Below are 12,613 nucleotides of genomic sequence, written 5' to 3'. Positions count from 1 at the left end.
CATGGTCTAAGGAAATGATACTTGACATTAGAAAAGCTTTAGCATACGAACTACGATCTTTGTGCTAGGATTAGGATTGGGTCTTGTCCATCACATCATTCTCCTAATGATGTGATCCCGTTATCAACGACATCCACTGTCCATGGTCAGGAAACCGTAACCATCTATTGATCAACGAGCTAGTCAATTAGAGGCTTACTAGGGACATGGTGTTGTCTATGTATCCACACATGTATCTGAGTTTCCTATCAATACAATTATAGCATGGATAATAAACGATTATCATGAACAAGGAAATATAATAATAACTTATTTATTATTGCCTCTAGGGCATATTTCCAACACGAACTACTTCCTCCATGGGTATGCTGAAATTGTCCTCCCGACTTTGGGGTAAATCGTGGCTTCTGATGAGCTCCAGAATTGTGCTTCCCTTGTCCATACTTCCTCTTGCGGTTCTCAATCTGCTGCTGCTTCCCTTCAATCATGAGAGCTCTATCTACCAACTCCTGGTAGTTGTTGAAACCTACTACCATCAACTACATACTCAGCTCGTCATTTAGTCCTTCCAGAAACTTCTCTTGCTTAGTTGCATCCGTAGCAACGTCATCTGGGGCATAACGTGCTAGCTTACTGAAGTCATCCACATACTGGCCAACTGTACGTCCTCCCTGGCGTAAGTTGCGAAACTCGCGCTTCTTCATGGCCATAGCTCCTGCTGAAACATGGGCAGTATGGAAAGCCTGCTGAAACTGATCCCATGTGACAGTGTCTACTGGATAAGTGGCTGTGAAATTCTCCCACCATGATGTTGCGGGTCCATCAAGCTGGTGTGCAGCAAATCGCACCTTCTCTGCATCTGTGCATCCTGCAGTGGTCAACTCCCTGGCTGTCTTGGGAAGCCAATCATCTGCAACATTCGGCTCGGTGCTACTGGAAAACACCGGTGGATTTAGCCTAAGGAAACGGGTTAAGTGATCAACAGGTGGTGGCGGTGGTGGATTGTTGTTGTTGTTGTTGTTCCCCTGATTCTGATTCTGGACTAGTATCTGCATCAATGCATTCTGCTGCTGGATCAACTGGGTGAGCTCCGGTGGAAATCCATTATCACGCCTCGGAGGCATCCGAGGGTTTAGAAAGGATGAGAATATAGAATAGAATGAGGTCTAGAGGGAAAACACTACCCATATGCACATGAGACAAATTTCAATCAAAACACTTCATTCAACAAGCAAGGGCATAGAATGGTCTATCTATCGTTACAAAAGTGCTTGGACTAGATACATGGGGGAAATACTACTACTGTTATGGCGGTCGACTAGAAAAATTGCTCTGATGAAGACTCCATGATATCTACTCCAGCTTCATCAACATAATCATCATCACTATCATCTGGATCCGAGTCGGTGTCGTCAATGATGATGTAGTTCTCTGGACAAGTGAAATCTTCATCTTCTCCTTCTGTCACGGGGAATCCCATAAATACTTTCAACTTCTTCTTCAGATCATCGTTCTTCTCCACTAGTGTTGCTATTTCTTCCTCATATCCATCACGTGTAGACTTGAGTTCTTCCTCCAGTTCCGTGATTTTGATCATGGCCTTCTTCAGATCCTTCATGCCTGCGCACATCTGGTTCTCCTGGCGTCGAATGTGCTAGTTTAACTCCTGGATGAAAGCTGCAATTGATCGGTCCTTCCGGTTGCTGATCATCTCCCATTGCTCATCTCGGCGCCCACAAATCTGGTAGATAGTATCCTTAAGCTCCTTGTGGTAAACTTCTCCAATACGTCCCATGGTAATGTGGGCTGCCATGCTCTTTCCTAGACTCCAGGTTGGTGCATCAAAGGAAAACTCTATGGGCTCAGTGACGGGCATGAATGTCCTTCCTGGAACTTGAACTTGAATCATCCAGCGCTCCTCTTTAGGTAAAGTGGCGTTGTAGGTCCCGGTGAAGCTTGGTACTCCGATCTTCAGGTACTTGGTGACTTCCTTCAGGTGTCGTCCAAAGGGTGTATCTTCATCCGGGTGCATGAACTTGTTCCTTGCATCCGCCATCCTAAGAGAGTAGAAAAGATGAGGAGTTAGAAAAGAGAAGAGAGAGTAGTGATCTAGGGCTTTGGCTTAGTGGTCGTGTCCTACAGTCAGCGTGTGCTCTAATACCATCTTGTAGCGACCAGACCTCAAACGGTCCGATCTCTGTGCATCAGTGTCATCCCTGGATCAGTAATGCTGACACGCACAGTACTTGAAGGATTTATAACAGAGTAGCAATCACACACTTACTACATCGAATGTCTCTAGAGAGAGCTTATTACAATAAATATGGCTTAAGGCCATCTAATAACGATAACAGCGAAAGGCTTGGAAGATAAGCGAGTCCATCAACTCCAACGGCATCACTGAGTATAGGACCACGATCCTAAGGCAATCTTACTCATCCTTTGAAAAGTCTACAACATGAACGTTGCAGCCCGAAAACGGGTCAGCACATGGAATATGCTGGCAAAGAAACACATGGAGAGTAATGAAGAATAAAACTATTCTACATGCATATATGGCTGGTGGAAAGCTCTATGGTTACAGTTTTTTTGCATAAAGCCAATTTTTTCCTACTTCAAAGGAATAATTTTTTTTAACTATCATGGTGGTTGTTAAACATTGAGAATGGTTGACAGCATTCTCAATCCCAATTAAGCATCATCATTAAAACCCAACAATATTAATTATAAGTAACATGATGAGATTCACATGATAATCCAAGTACTAGATACTCAAAACGTCCATAACCGGGGACACGGCTAATCATGGTTAGTTTGTACACTCTGCAGAGGTTGCACACTTTTCCCCACAAGACTCGATCTCCTCCGTTTGTTTTCTCGCACTGCATGGCGTTTGAGAAATGGATGACCGAGACATAGTCTTTCAGAAGCGCTAGCACCTTACGATTGGGTAGACCATACCACCTACATCCCCTACATCTGCTAGTCTACCACTGTAAGAGTTCTCACGACTTACTCAGCTATGCTAGAGCCCATAATAGCATGTGGCTGCACACGGAAGTTTCTAGCATGAATAATCTTATGATCCCTTTGAGCCTGGGTGGCGGTCCGAAAAGAAACAGGCAATCCTGGTCTACCCAGGTGCCTAGACAGGCAATCCTGGAATAACCAGATACCTCAATCCACCCAGATGTGTATTAAAGTTGCCACCTTAAATAAACCATTAATTAACAATCTCACATCTGTCATGGAAATTCACTCACCCAATCCACGTCTACTAGCATAGCATGGCATAATAAGCAACGTAGAAGTAACTCCCAGGGGTTTGGTAACAAAACAGGTAATAGGTACTACCTCATCTACTTCCCAGAACCCACATATTAATAAGATCCTAATCATGCAGTTGTTTGAGGATTGATCTAATGCATAAAAACTGGGTAGTAAGGAGGTATGATCAAAGTGTTACTTGCCTTGCTGATGATCCGTGAAACCTAAGGATTCGAAGTAGCAAGCGGCGCAATCCGGGTACTCTATCGCAGGCAAACATACAAACAAGCATACAATAAGTACTCATCTAATGCACAGGTAAAACTCAAATAAAAGATCCAACCAGAAAGTTCAACTTAAGAACTCCAGTTTGCAAAAAGAATCAAATTAAACGAAGAAGCAAAACTCAAACTGCGAAAGAAACAAGCTTCGTTTACTAATTTGGACCTAAGTCAAATTTTATAGAAGCAAAAACTGGTTTGAGTAGATTAAACAGAAAGAGGGTTTCGAGACGAAACTATAGGCGTTTGAATCGCCTGATTCCGATAAACGAGCGAAAAGTTAAACTAAAACGAAAATTGGATCACAAATCGCGATTAGAAAAATCGCGGAATAAATCCGAGAAAAAAGAAAAATGACGAACAGATTAACGAACGAACGTTCCTTATCTGGATCTAAACGATGAACGCGTTCGTTAAAACGAACGAACGAGCGAACGCTCGCTAAATAAATAAATCGAACGATCTAAAATAATCTAGGGGTTTTCTTAAAAAAACAGAGTGATTTTTCGAAAAAAAAACGGCATCGGCGGCGGCTCGGGCGGTACCTCCGGCGAGGCTGGTGAGGGGCGGCGGGGCTCCGGCGGCGGCGGCGGCACAAGGCGGCGGCGGCTGCGGCTCCGGCGGCGGGGTTGGCGGCGGCGGCTTGGGGAAGGGGCAAGGCGGCGCGGGGCAAAGTCCCGGTCGGACTCGGCGATGGCGGCGGCGGTCGCGGTCTCCTAGAGGGAGACGGCGGCGCGGGGAGGCGGGCCGGCTCGGCTGTGCTTCGGCCCAGTCGGCGCGCGCAATTTTTTTAAAAATAATTTCCCCGACAGAAAATAAATTCTAGAAAAATAACTAAAAATCTAAAAATACCAAAATAAAATTTCATCGCTCAAATAAAATATTTAGAACAAGATGAACATTTATTTGGCCCTAAAATGCATTTTTGAAAATCGTGCAATTTTTCCTAAATTCAAATAGAATAGCAAAAACACCCAAAATAAAACTTATTTGATTTTTTATTAAATCCTCATTATTTCTTTTTTTGGGGAAAATCATTTTATTCCCTCTCTTTTATTTTTGTGATTGAAATAATTGAAGATGAAATAAATAAAATCAATTGATCCTATTTTCAAAATTTGAGAAACTCAAATCTGAAAATAACGAAATCCCCAACTCTCTCCGTGGGTCCTTGAGTTGCGTAGAATTTCTAGGATCGAGGCAAAAATGCCATAAATATGATATGCAAGATGATCTATTTGTATAAGTCGACCAATCCAAACAAAAAAAATCCGAAAAGGATGTCGTTGTTTTGGGTCGGCGTGTTGGAGTTGCTCCTAGGGCCCACGTAGTGACATACTGCAGAGTAGACAGACCTTCAGCTCAAGGTCTGAATGCAATATTGGACGATGGCTAGCAGTAGAATGAGCAGTCGTGTATACTTCTAGAAGTACACTAGCATAGAGTAGTTGGCTCCGCTAGTGGCGCGCAGATCCAGCGCAATTTCGCACTACACGCGCCCAGCATTTCGGCATTTCAGTTCCCTCCCCCCTCCCATTCCGTTTCTGCCTCCCCTCCCCTCCAGTCCACCACACCATGCAACCGCCGCCGGCCACCGGCGACGCGCTCGCGGAGTGCCTCCGCCTCCTGGCCGAGCTCCCCGCCGCGGCCGCTTCCTCCCCGGCCTTCCGCCGCCACTGGCCCTCCATCTCCGCCTCCGTCTCCTCGCTCTCCGCCTCCCTCTCCCACCCCGCCTTCCCGCCCTCCGCGCCGCTCCTCTCTCCCCTCGCCTCCGCCCTCGAGGCCCTCCTCTCCGTCTGCGGCGGCCCTCCCCTCGGCCACCTCCACACCGTCTCGCTCCTCTCCTCCTCCGCCGCCTCGCTCTCCCAGCTCGCGGCCGACGCGCGCCTGCTCGTCTCCCCATCCCCGGCCGGGGGCGAAGGTGGCGGATCGGATAGCCTGCTACCCCGCCTCCGGCTTGGCTCCGCCGTCTCCCGCGCCGCGGCGCTGGACTCGCTCGCCGAGTCCGTCGGTTCCCTGCCGGCGTCGCACTCCGCCGCCGCCGTCTCCGCGGTCGCCGCGATGCTCGACTCCGGCGACCTCCTCCCGGCTTCGCGCGACAAGGCCGTGTCCGTGCTCGCCGCCTTCGCGTCCTCCGACGCCGGCTGCCTGTTCCTGGCCCAGGAGTCAGGCACCGTCGTGCCCCACCTCTGCCGCGCGCTGGAGTCCGGCGGTGCCAGCGCTGAGCAGGCGTGCGTTGCCCTGGAGCCGCTCACCGCCTCGTCACGGGACGCGGCGGCGGCCGTCTCGGCGCGCGGCGGCGTGGCCGCGCTCCTCGTGGCTTGCGCCGCCGGCACCCCGGCGTCGCAGGCCGCCGCCGCGGGCGTGCTCCGGAACATCGCCGCGTTCCCGGACCTGCTCCCCGCGTTCCGCGACGAGGGCGCGCTCCCGCTGATCGTGCAGCTCGTCTCACTCGGCACGCCGCGGACGCAGGAGCTCGCGCTTGGCTGCCTCCAGAACTTGACGGCCAGCGATGGCGACGAGGGGCAGAGGTTCAAGGTCGAGGCTTTCCAAGAAGGCGCGCTCGGCTGCGTCAAGGACTTCCTGGAGTCCTGCCGCGGCGACCAGCCGGGTCTCGCGCCGGCATTCGGGCTCCTCCGCAACATGGCCACCTTCCGCTACATCGCCGAGATAGCGGTGTCCGCCGGCTTCGTCAGCCACGTCCTGGCCGCGCTGGGCAGCGACAGGGCCAGCACCCGCACAGAGGCCGCCATGGCGCTGGCGGAGCTATGCAGCGTCAGCAGCAGCAGCAAGGCAAGGAAGGAGGCCGGGGGCGCGATGCCGAGGCTGATCTGGATGCTGGAGGCCAAGGCCGTGGCCGAGAGGGACGCCGCGGCGAGGGCGCTGGCGACGCTGGTGGTGGCGGCAAGCAGCCACCGGAAGGCGTTCAAGAAAGACGAGATGGGCATAGTGAACGCGGTCCAGCTGCTGGACCCGGCCGTCCGGGGCGCCGACAAGCGGTTCCCCGTGTCGCTGCTGCTGGCCGTGGCGCAGTCCCGGCGGTGCCGGAAGCAGATGGTGGCCGCCGGCGCGTGCGGGTTCCTGCAGGGGCTCCTGGCCGCTGAGGTGGACGGCGCAAAGAAGCTCTCCGAGTGCCTCGGCAGGGGCAAGATGCTCGGCGTGTTCCCCCGGACATGACATGACATGGCGGCGATCATTTCCTGAGACTTGTACGTATGCGCTTCAACCCACGATTCTCGTTCTCTGTATGAAGGAATCTTTGTATATGTTGTTGTGTTTCATGATTCATAGCTTAGATTGAAATGAGATGATGATGAGTGCTTTAGTGAGTGTGGTTAAACCCAATAAGAACACGGCGAAGATTGTAACTAATCTCTGATGTGAGCTTCTGAAGAAATCAATCGAATCAGTTGTTGTTTTGTGACTAATTGACAAACAAAACACCTTTGGAGTACACAATTCTGATTTCTGAACACTGTCATTGTCCAATTAAACCAACTGTATAATACCTTCCGGCAACTGCGACATTACGAATTAGTAATACGCATTAGTTGCTGACGATTTCGGTTAAGCTCATCCATCCTGTTGGCTGTTGCGTGTTGGAGGTCAGGTGAGCAGTCAGCAGGGGTAGTTTTCCTGGGTTATGAGCTGATTGCTAGGGAGGTGTACACTACCGGACAGGCTCATCACTGATAATTCAATGGAGTGTGTAGACTGATATGGTACCTGCTACCTACTGAGTACTGAGAGCAGGAAATGCGTCAGCGTTGTGGTTGTATACACACACATATGCTGCAACTACAGGTTGGCAAAGACCGCAATAACTTGTAAAGATGGGAGTAGATGCGTGCACGGTTCTTCAGTACCCCTACCCACTCCCTCATGTCCCCCTTTCCTGACCGTGATCACCGGTACCACAACTGTTCTCCCTTGCCTGTAACTTTTTTTGTTGAGAAAACTGTAACTTTCTGATATACCAGTAACAAGCCTTTAACCATGCCAGATAATCGTCGTTCCAGGGTAACAAAAGTAAAAGAAAAAGAAAAAGAGGAAAGATGGGGCCTGGTGGGATAAACACACAAACAGTCTGGTGCATTCATGAACCGGTCAGATTCAGATTTGGGCGTACCGTCTGAAGAGCATTTTTGGTTGCAGCGACTAATCATGCATGAAAGAATCTGCATTATGATCCATGCATGCATGCATAATCCTGGTCTCCATGCTGCTCAACTGTTGACAATGTGATGCGCAGTTGGGCGGTCACATGGATGGACCTGGCCATGGTTTGGTAGGGTGGTAGGGGCAGCTCATTGCTGTCTGCGAGGGGAATGATCCACAGTGCGGGACAGCAAGGGCTTGGGCCTTCGGGGGAGGGCAGAACATGGCATGTTCTCCCCTGTAGATTAGAGAATGATGCCACCGAACCTTCCCTCGGATCGACCTTGCCGTCGCCGTTCGCTGTTGCCTTTTGGCACACAATCATGTCACGTGCGCTGAACATGTAGTATAGGTTTTTCTTTCCTGAGATAAAGAGCATGTAGATTTTATATGGTCATGTTGTCTGTCTAGCACCGGATTGCTTTATGGAGTTGAGAGCTCCGGGTGCTCCGGCCGACCTGTCTAATGTCTCTAAGGGCATCTCCAACGGAGAGGCGCTTAAATCCTGATCTTTTTTTTTCGCAAGCGCCGGGCACTAGGAACAGGCGCTAGGGAGGGAATTTTGTACGTGATTTCTAAGCGTCTGACTCTTAGGTGGCATCGATGCCAGAAAAATCACCAGAAATGGCATGGAAACTGTCGAAACAGCTAGGATTTAATTCCTAGCGCCCAGCGCCCCCATTGTACATGCCCTAACAGCCTTCATACAAAAGTGTGGAAATCGCTCCTGTTTTCAGAACCCCGAGCAGACTCTAAGGCGTCTTTTTAGCGGCAACACTCAACTTCTTCGCGATGCAACATTCCCTTGCTGCCTTCCGTGATGCTATACAATTTGAGCTCCGGGATATTGGTTTTGAGGGTGATATGTACACATGGAGGAACCACAGCAAGGAGTTAAGAACGTACATTTGTGAGCGGCTCGATCGTGCGACTGCCAATGATGAATGGTGCCAGAACTTCCCAAAACATGTGGTGATTAATGGTGAACCAAGGCACTCTAACCATCGGCCGGTCATCGTGTGTTCGGAGGGAGCGGATAGAGGATGGAAGAGAGGAGACCAAGCTCGGTGGTTACAAGAAGAGGGGTGTGAGGAGGTAGTGAAGAAAGCATGGAATGATAGTCTGGTGGGAAATGGAGGAGGAGTGGCGCAAGCTTTACGAGGAGTTGCTTCGGGAGCAAGTAAATGGAGCAAGGAGGTGTTGGCGGAGCTGGATGAAAAGATTAAGAAGGCTAGGGCAGAGTTGGAGTGGTGCATGAAGGAGAGGGTCTCGGAGGCTAAGATAAGAGAGGAAGCTAGACTTCGATGCTTGTTGGAGGAGTTGAAAGATAAGAAGCACACCCAGCTAAAACAGAGAGCACACATGTGGTGGTTGCGAGGGGGGAACAAGAATATCAAATATTTGCAGTCGGTAGCTAATGGAAGAAAGAAGGTGAATAGGTTGAAGGAGATCAGAAGGGAGGATGGCACGATGGTGGAGGAAGGGGAGGACTTAACTAACTACGTGTGTTCATTTTTTCAGGACCTATTTACATCTTCTAATCCGCATCGAATACAAGAACTGATCGACAAGGTCCAACCACGAGTCAATAATGAAATGCGTGCAACTCTTGAAGTTGAATACACTCGGGAGGAAGTGAAAGAAGCACTGGATCATATTGGTGATCTAAAAGCACCGGGTCCGGATGGCATGCCCTCTATCGTCTTCAAGCGACACTGGCATTTTATGGGAGATCAAGTTGTTAAAGAAGTCCTAGCAGTGCTAAATGGAGGAGACATGCCAGAGGGGTGGAATGATACTATGGTTGTACTAATCCCCAAGGTAAAGAACCCGAAGAGGATCAAGGACCTAAGGCCAATCAGTTTGTGCAATGTGGTCTATAAGCTGGTTTCTAAAGTTATAGCAAATAGGCTGAAGTCGGTGTTGCCAGATATCATCTCGGATAATCAAAGAGCCTTCGTACCAGGTAGACTAATCACGGACAATGTCCTCATTGCATACGAGATCTCACACTACATCATGAACAAGAGAAGTGGCAAGAGTGGTGTGGCAGCAGTAAAAGCAGACATGAGCAAAGCATATGACCGTGTCGAGTGGGGTTTTTTGGAAGCCATGCTGTGTAAGTTGGGCTTTACCAGAACATGGATTGATCTGGTCATGAAGTGTGTGAGAACAGTGAGATACCAAATTAAAGTCAATGGCGAGGTCACAAACACGTTCAGCCCTTCTCGCGGCCTAAGACAAGGAGATCCCGTATCTCCATATTTGTTTGTCATTTGTGCCGAGGGGCTATCTGTGCTCCTCAATGATGCCGAGGAGAAAGGAACAATCCATGGCGTCAAGATTTGTCAGCAGGCACCCTGCGTTTCACACCTTCTGTTCGCTGATGACTCCATGCTGTTGATGAAAGCGAACCAGGAAGAAGCAGCGGCTTTGCATGATGTGCTACAGTTGTATGAGGATTGCTCTGGCCAATGCATAGATATTGAGAAATCTGCAGTCATGTTTAGCCCCAACACTAGTGATGCAGCAAAGCAATCAGTCAAAAATGCATTGGGTATCCACAGTGAGAACTGGAACGGGAAATACCTAGGCCTGCCTGTTCACGTGGGGCGTTCAAGGAAGCGAGCATTCAATTACATCAAGCGCAACTTGTGTGGCCGGATGAACGGATGGCAGGAAAGGCTCTTAGCGAAGGAGAGCAAGGAGGTTTTGGTGAAGGCTATGGGGCAAGCAATCCCCACATTTGCTATGTCTTGCTTCGACCTTACTAAAACCTTCTGTGCTGAACTAAACTCTCTCCTGGGATCATTCTGGTGGAGCCAGCAGGACAAGAAGAATGCGATGCACTGGATTAGCTGGGATAAATTAACTATGCCCAAAGCTATGGGAGGATTAGGGTTTCGGGACATGCATATGTTCAACATCGCAATGCTGTCCAGACAAGCTTGGAGAATCCTACAAAATCAGACTAGCCTTTGCGCTAGGGTGCTGCAAGCACGATACTTCGCGAACAGTAGCGTTCTTGAGGCCCAAGCTCATGATGGTATCTCGTACTCCTGGAGGAGTATCTTACATGGGCCGCAACTGATTAAAGAAGGATACATATGGAGAATTGGGAATGGGACGCAGGTGCATATCTGGAATGACCCTTGGATACCAAGGTCTTGGTCACGGCATGTCATCATCTCGAGAGGTGCAAACATGTTAACTCATGTGGCTGAACTTATCTGCCCTATTTCCGGAACTTGGGATGAACAGCTTGTGAGGGATATTTTTTGTGCCGAAGATGCCCAACGGATACTCCAGATTCCACTAAGAGATGGTGTGGACGACTTCATAGCTTGGCACTATGATAGCAAAGGAAATCACTCCGTGAAAAGTGCATATAAGTTGCAGGTTGAGTTGAGCAAGCACGCGGGCAACGGATCGGCAGGAACGAGTACAAGCGCAGGTGGACAACTTGAGCACACGGCTGATCAGACTTGGAAACGCATCTGGAAATTACCATGCCCGGCCAAGCTGCAGATGTTTGTATGGCGTTTGAGACATGAAGCTCTTGCCCTCTGCCAAAACCTGGAGAGGAGAGGAGTTAAGTTGGAGAAGACCTGATGTTTCTTCTGCGGTCACGGAAAAGAAGATGGAGGACACCTATTCATAAAATGCAAATGGGCCAAAGAAATTTGGCGTGGACTAGGCCTGGAGAGCGAGCGCATGCGCTTGGAGAAGATCACGAGTGTGCATGAGATGCTGGACCAGCTCTGGGAGCTAAATGAGAACCAACGGGTCCTGATCATTGCATTCTGGTGGCAATGGTGGAACCAACGCAATAATGTGCGTGATGGGCAATTACCGCTGCAAGCTCCGGAGATTATAAGGCACATTAGAGGCACTGCCTTGGAGTATGAACATGTGTTTGCTCCAGGAAAACGAAACATGACCGTGCCCAAATGGGAACCGCCTGAAACCGATATGTTGAAGTTCAACCTAGATGGGACTTTCACTGCAGGGCAGTCCATGATTGGATGGGGTGTTGTGGCTCGAGGTGTTGATGGCCAAGTGGTGGTCGCTCGTGCCGGGCGCCAAGACCAAGCAACAGACGCCTTTGGGGCTGAGATCAACGCGCTGGCAGCAGCCATTTCAACTGCAACGGAGCTGGGTGCCACGCGAGTCGCCTTCGAAACGGATTCGCAGCTGCTTGTTGATGCCATGAACATGAGGATAGCTGATTCCTCCCCGTATGCTACGATCATCGAGGACCTGAAGTTCCAAATTAAAATGTGGTTCGCCAAGTGTAGTGTGACCCATTGTAGGCGCTCGGCCAATTCTGTAGCTCATGAACTAGCTCAAATAGGTCGAATGTGCTTACCTAGCGTTTGTATGGAGTGGGACTCCTTTGTACCGCCCGCTGTGGCTGTCTGCGTCTCCGGGGATATGCCCGAGCGCCGTTAACTTATAAAGCTATGCTTTGCCTTCAAAAAAAAAAAAACTTCTTCGCGATGCACCATTTCATCAGTCCTTTCTTCTTCCTCCTCTTCATCAGACTGAAGGGCAGCGCCGCCCCGTTTCTTCTCTCATACGTCCTCTGTATCCTTGTCAACCTGACGAGAGTGCAACACATGATCACTTTCTACACTAGCTGAAGCATCAGGACTGTTGGCATATTTTTAGCCTTATACATCTAAAATGCACATCACTAGTTCACTACCGAAAACAGCATATGTGCACGCTCACACATCATTCTCTACTGAAGAAATGTGGTTCCTAGTTATTCTATTCCGACAACGCAACACTATACGGGATTTCCAGTGGATTAACAGATGCCTTTTTCCTTGCATAAATCTGCACATCCGTACACGTCCTTCACAAATTCATGCATAAATCTGCACATCCGTACACGTCCTTCA

The 12,613-nt window shown here is 49.5% G+C and overlaps 1 protein-coding gene across 1 annotated transcript; it reads left to right on the top strand.

Moving 5' to 3' along the window:
- Nucleotides 1-4,965: 4,965 nt before the first annotated feature.
- LOC123046451 (uncharacterized) lies at nt 4,966-6,976 on the top strand. Its single transcript, XM_044469825.1, has one exon. It carries the CDS (start codon nt 5,124-5,126, stop codon nt 6,723-6,725), a length of 1,602 nt encoding a protein of 533 aa, XP_044325760.1. The 5' UTR covers nt 4,966-5,123; the 3' UTR covers nt 6,726-6,976.
- The last annotated feature ends 5,637 nt before the right edge of the window (nt 6,977-12,613 follow it).

This window comes from Triticum aestivum, chromosome 2B, assembly GCF_018294505.1.
Source record: "Triticum aestivum cultivar Chinese Spring chromosome 2B, IWGSC CS RefSeq v2.1, whole genome shotgun sequence".
In the NCBI taxonomy this organism is placed as follows: Eukaryota; Viridiplantae; Streptophyta; class Magnoliopsida; order Poales; family Poaceae; genus Triticum; species Triticum aestivum.
This window is presented reverse-complemented; position numbering and strand designations above follow the sequence as displayed.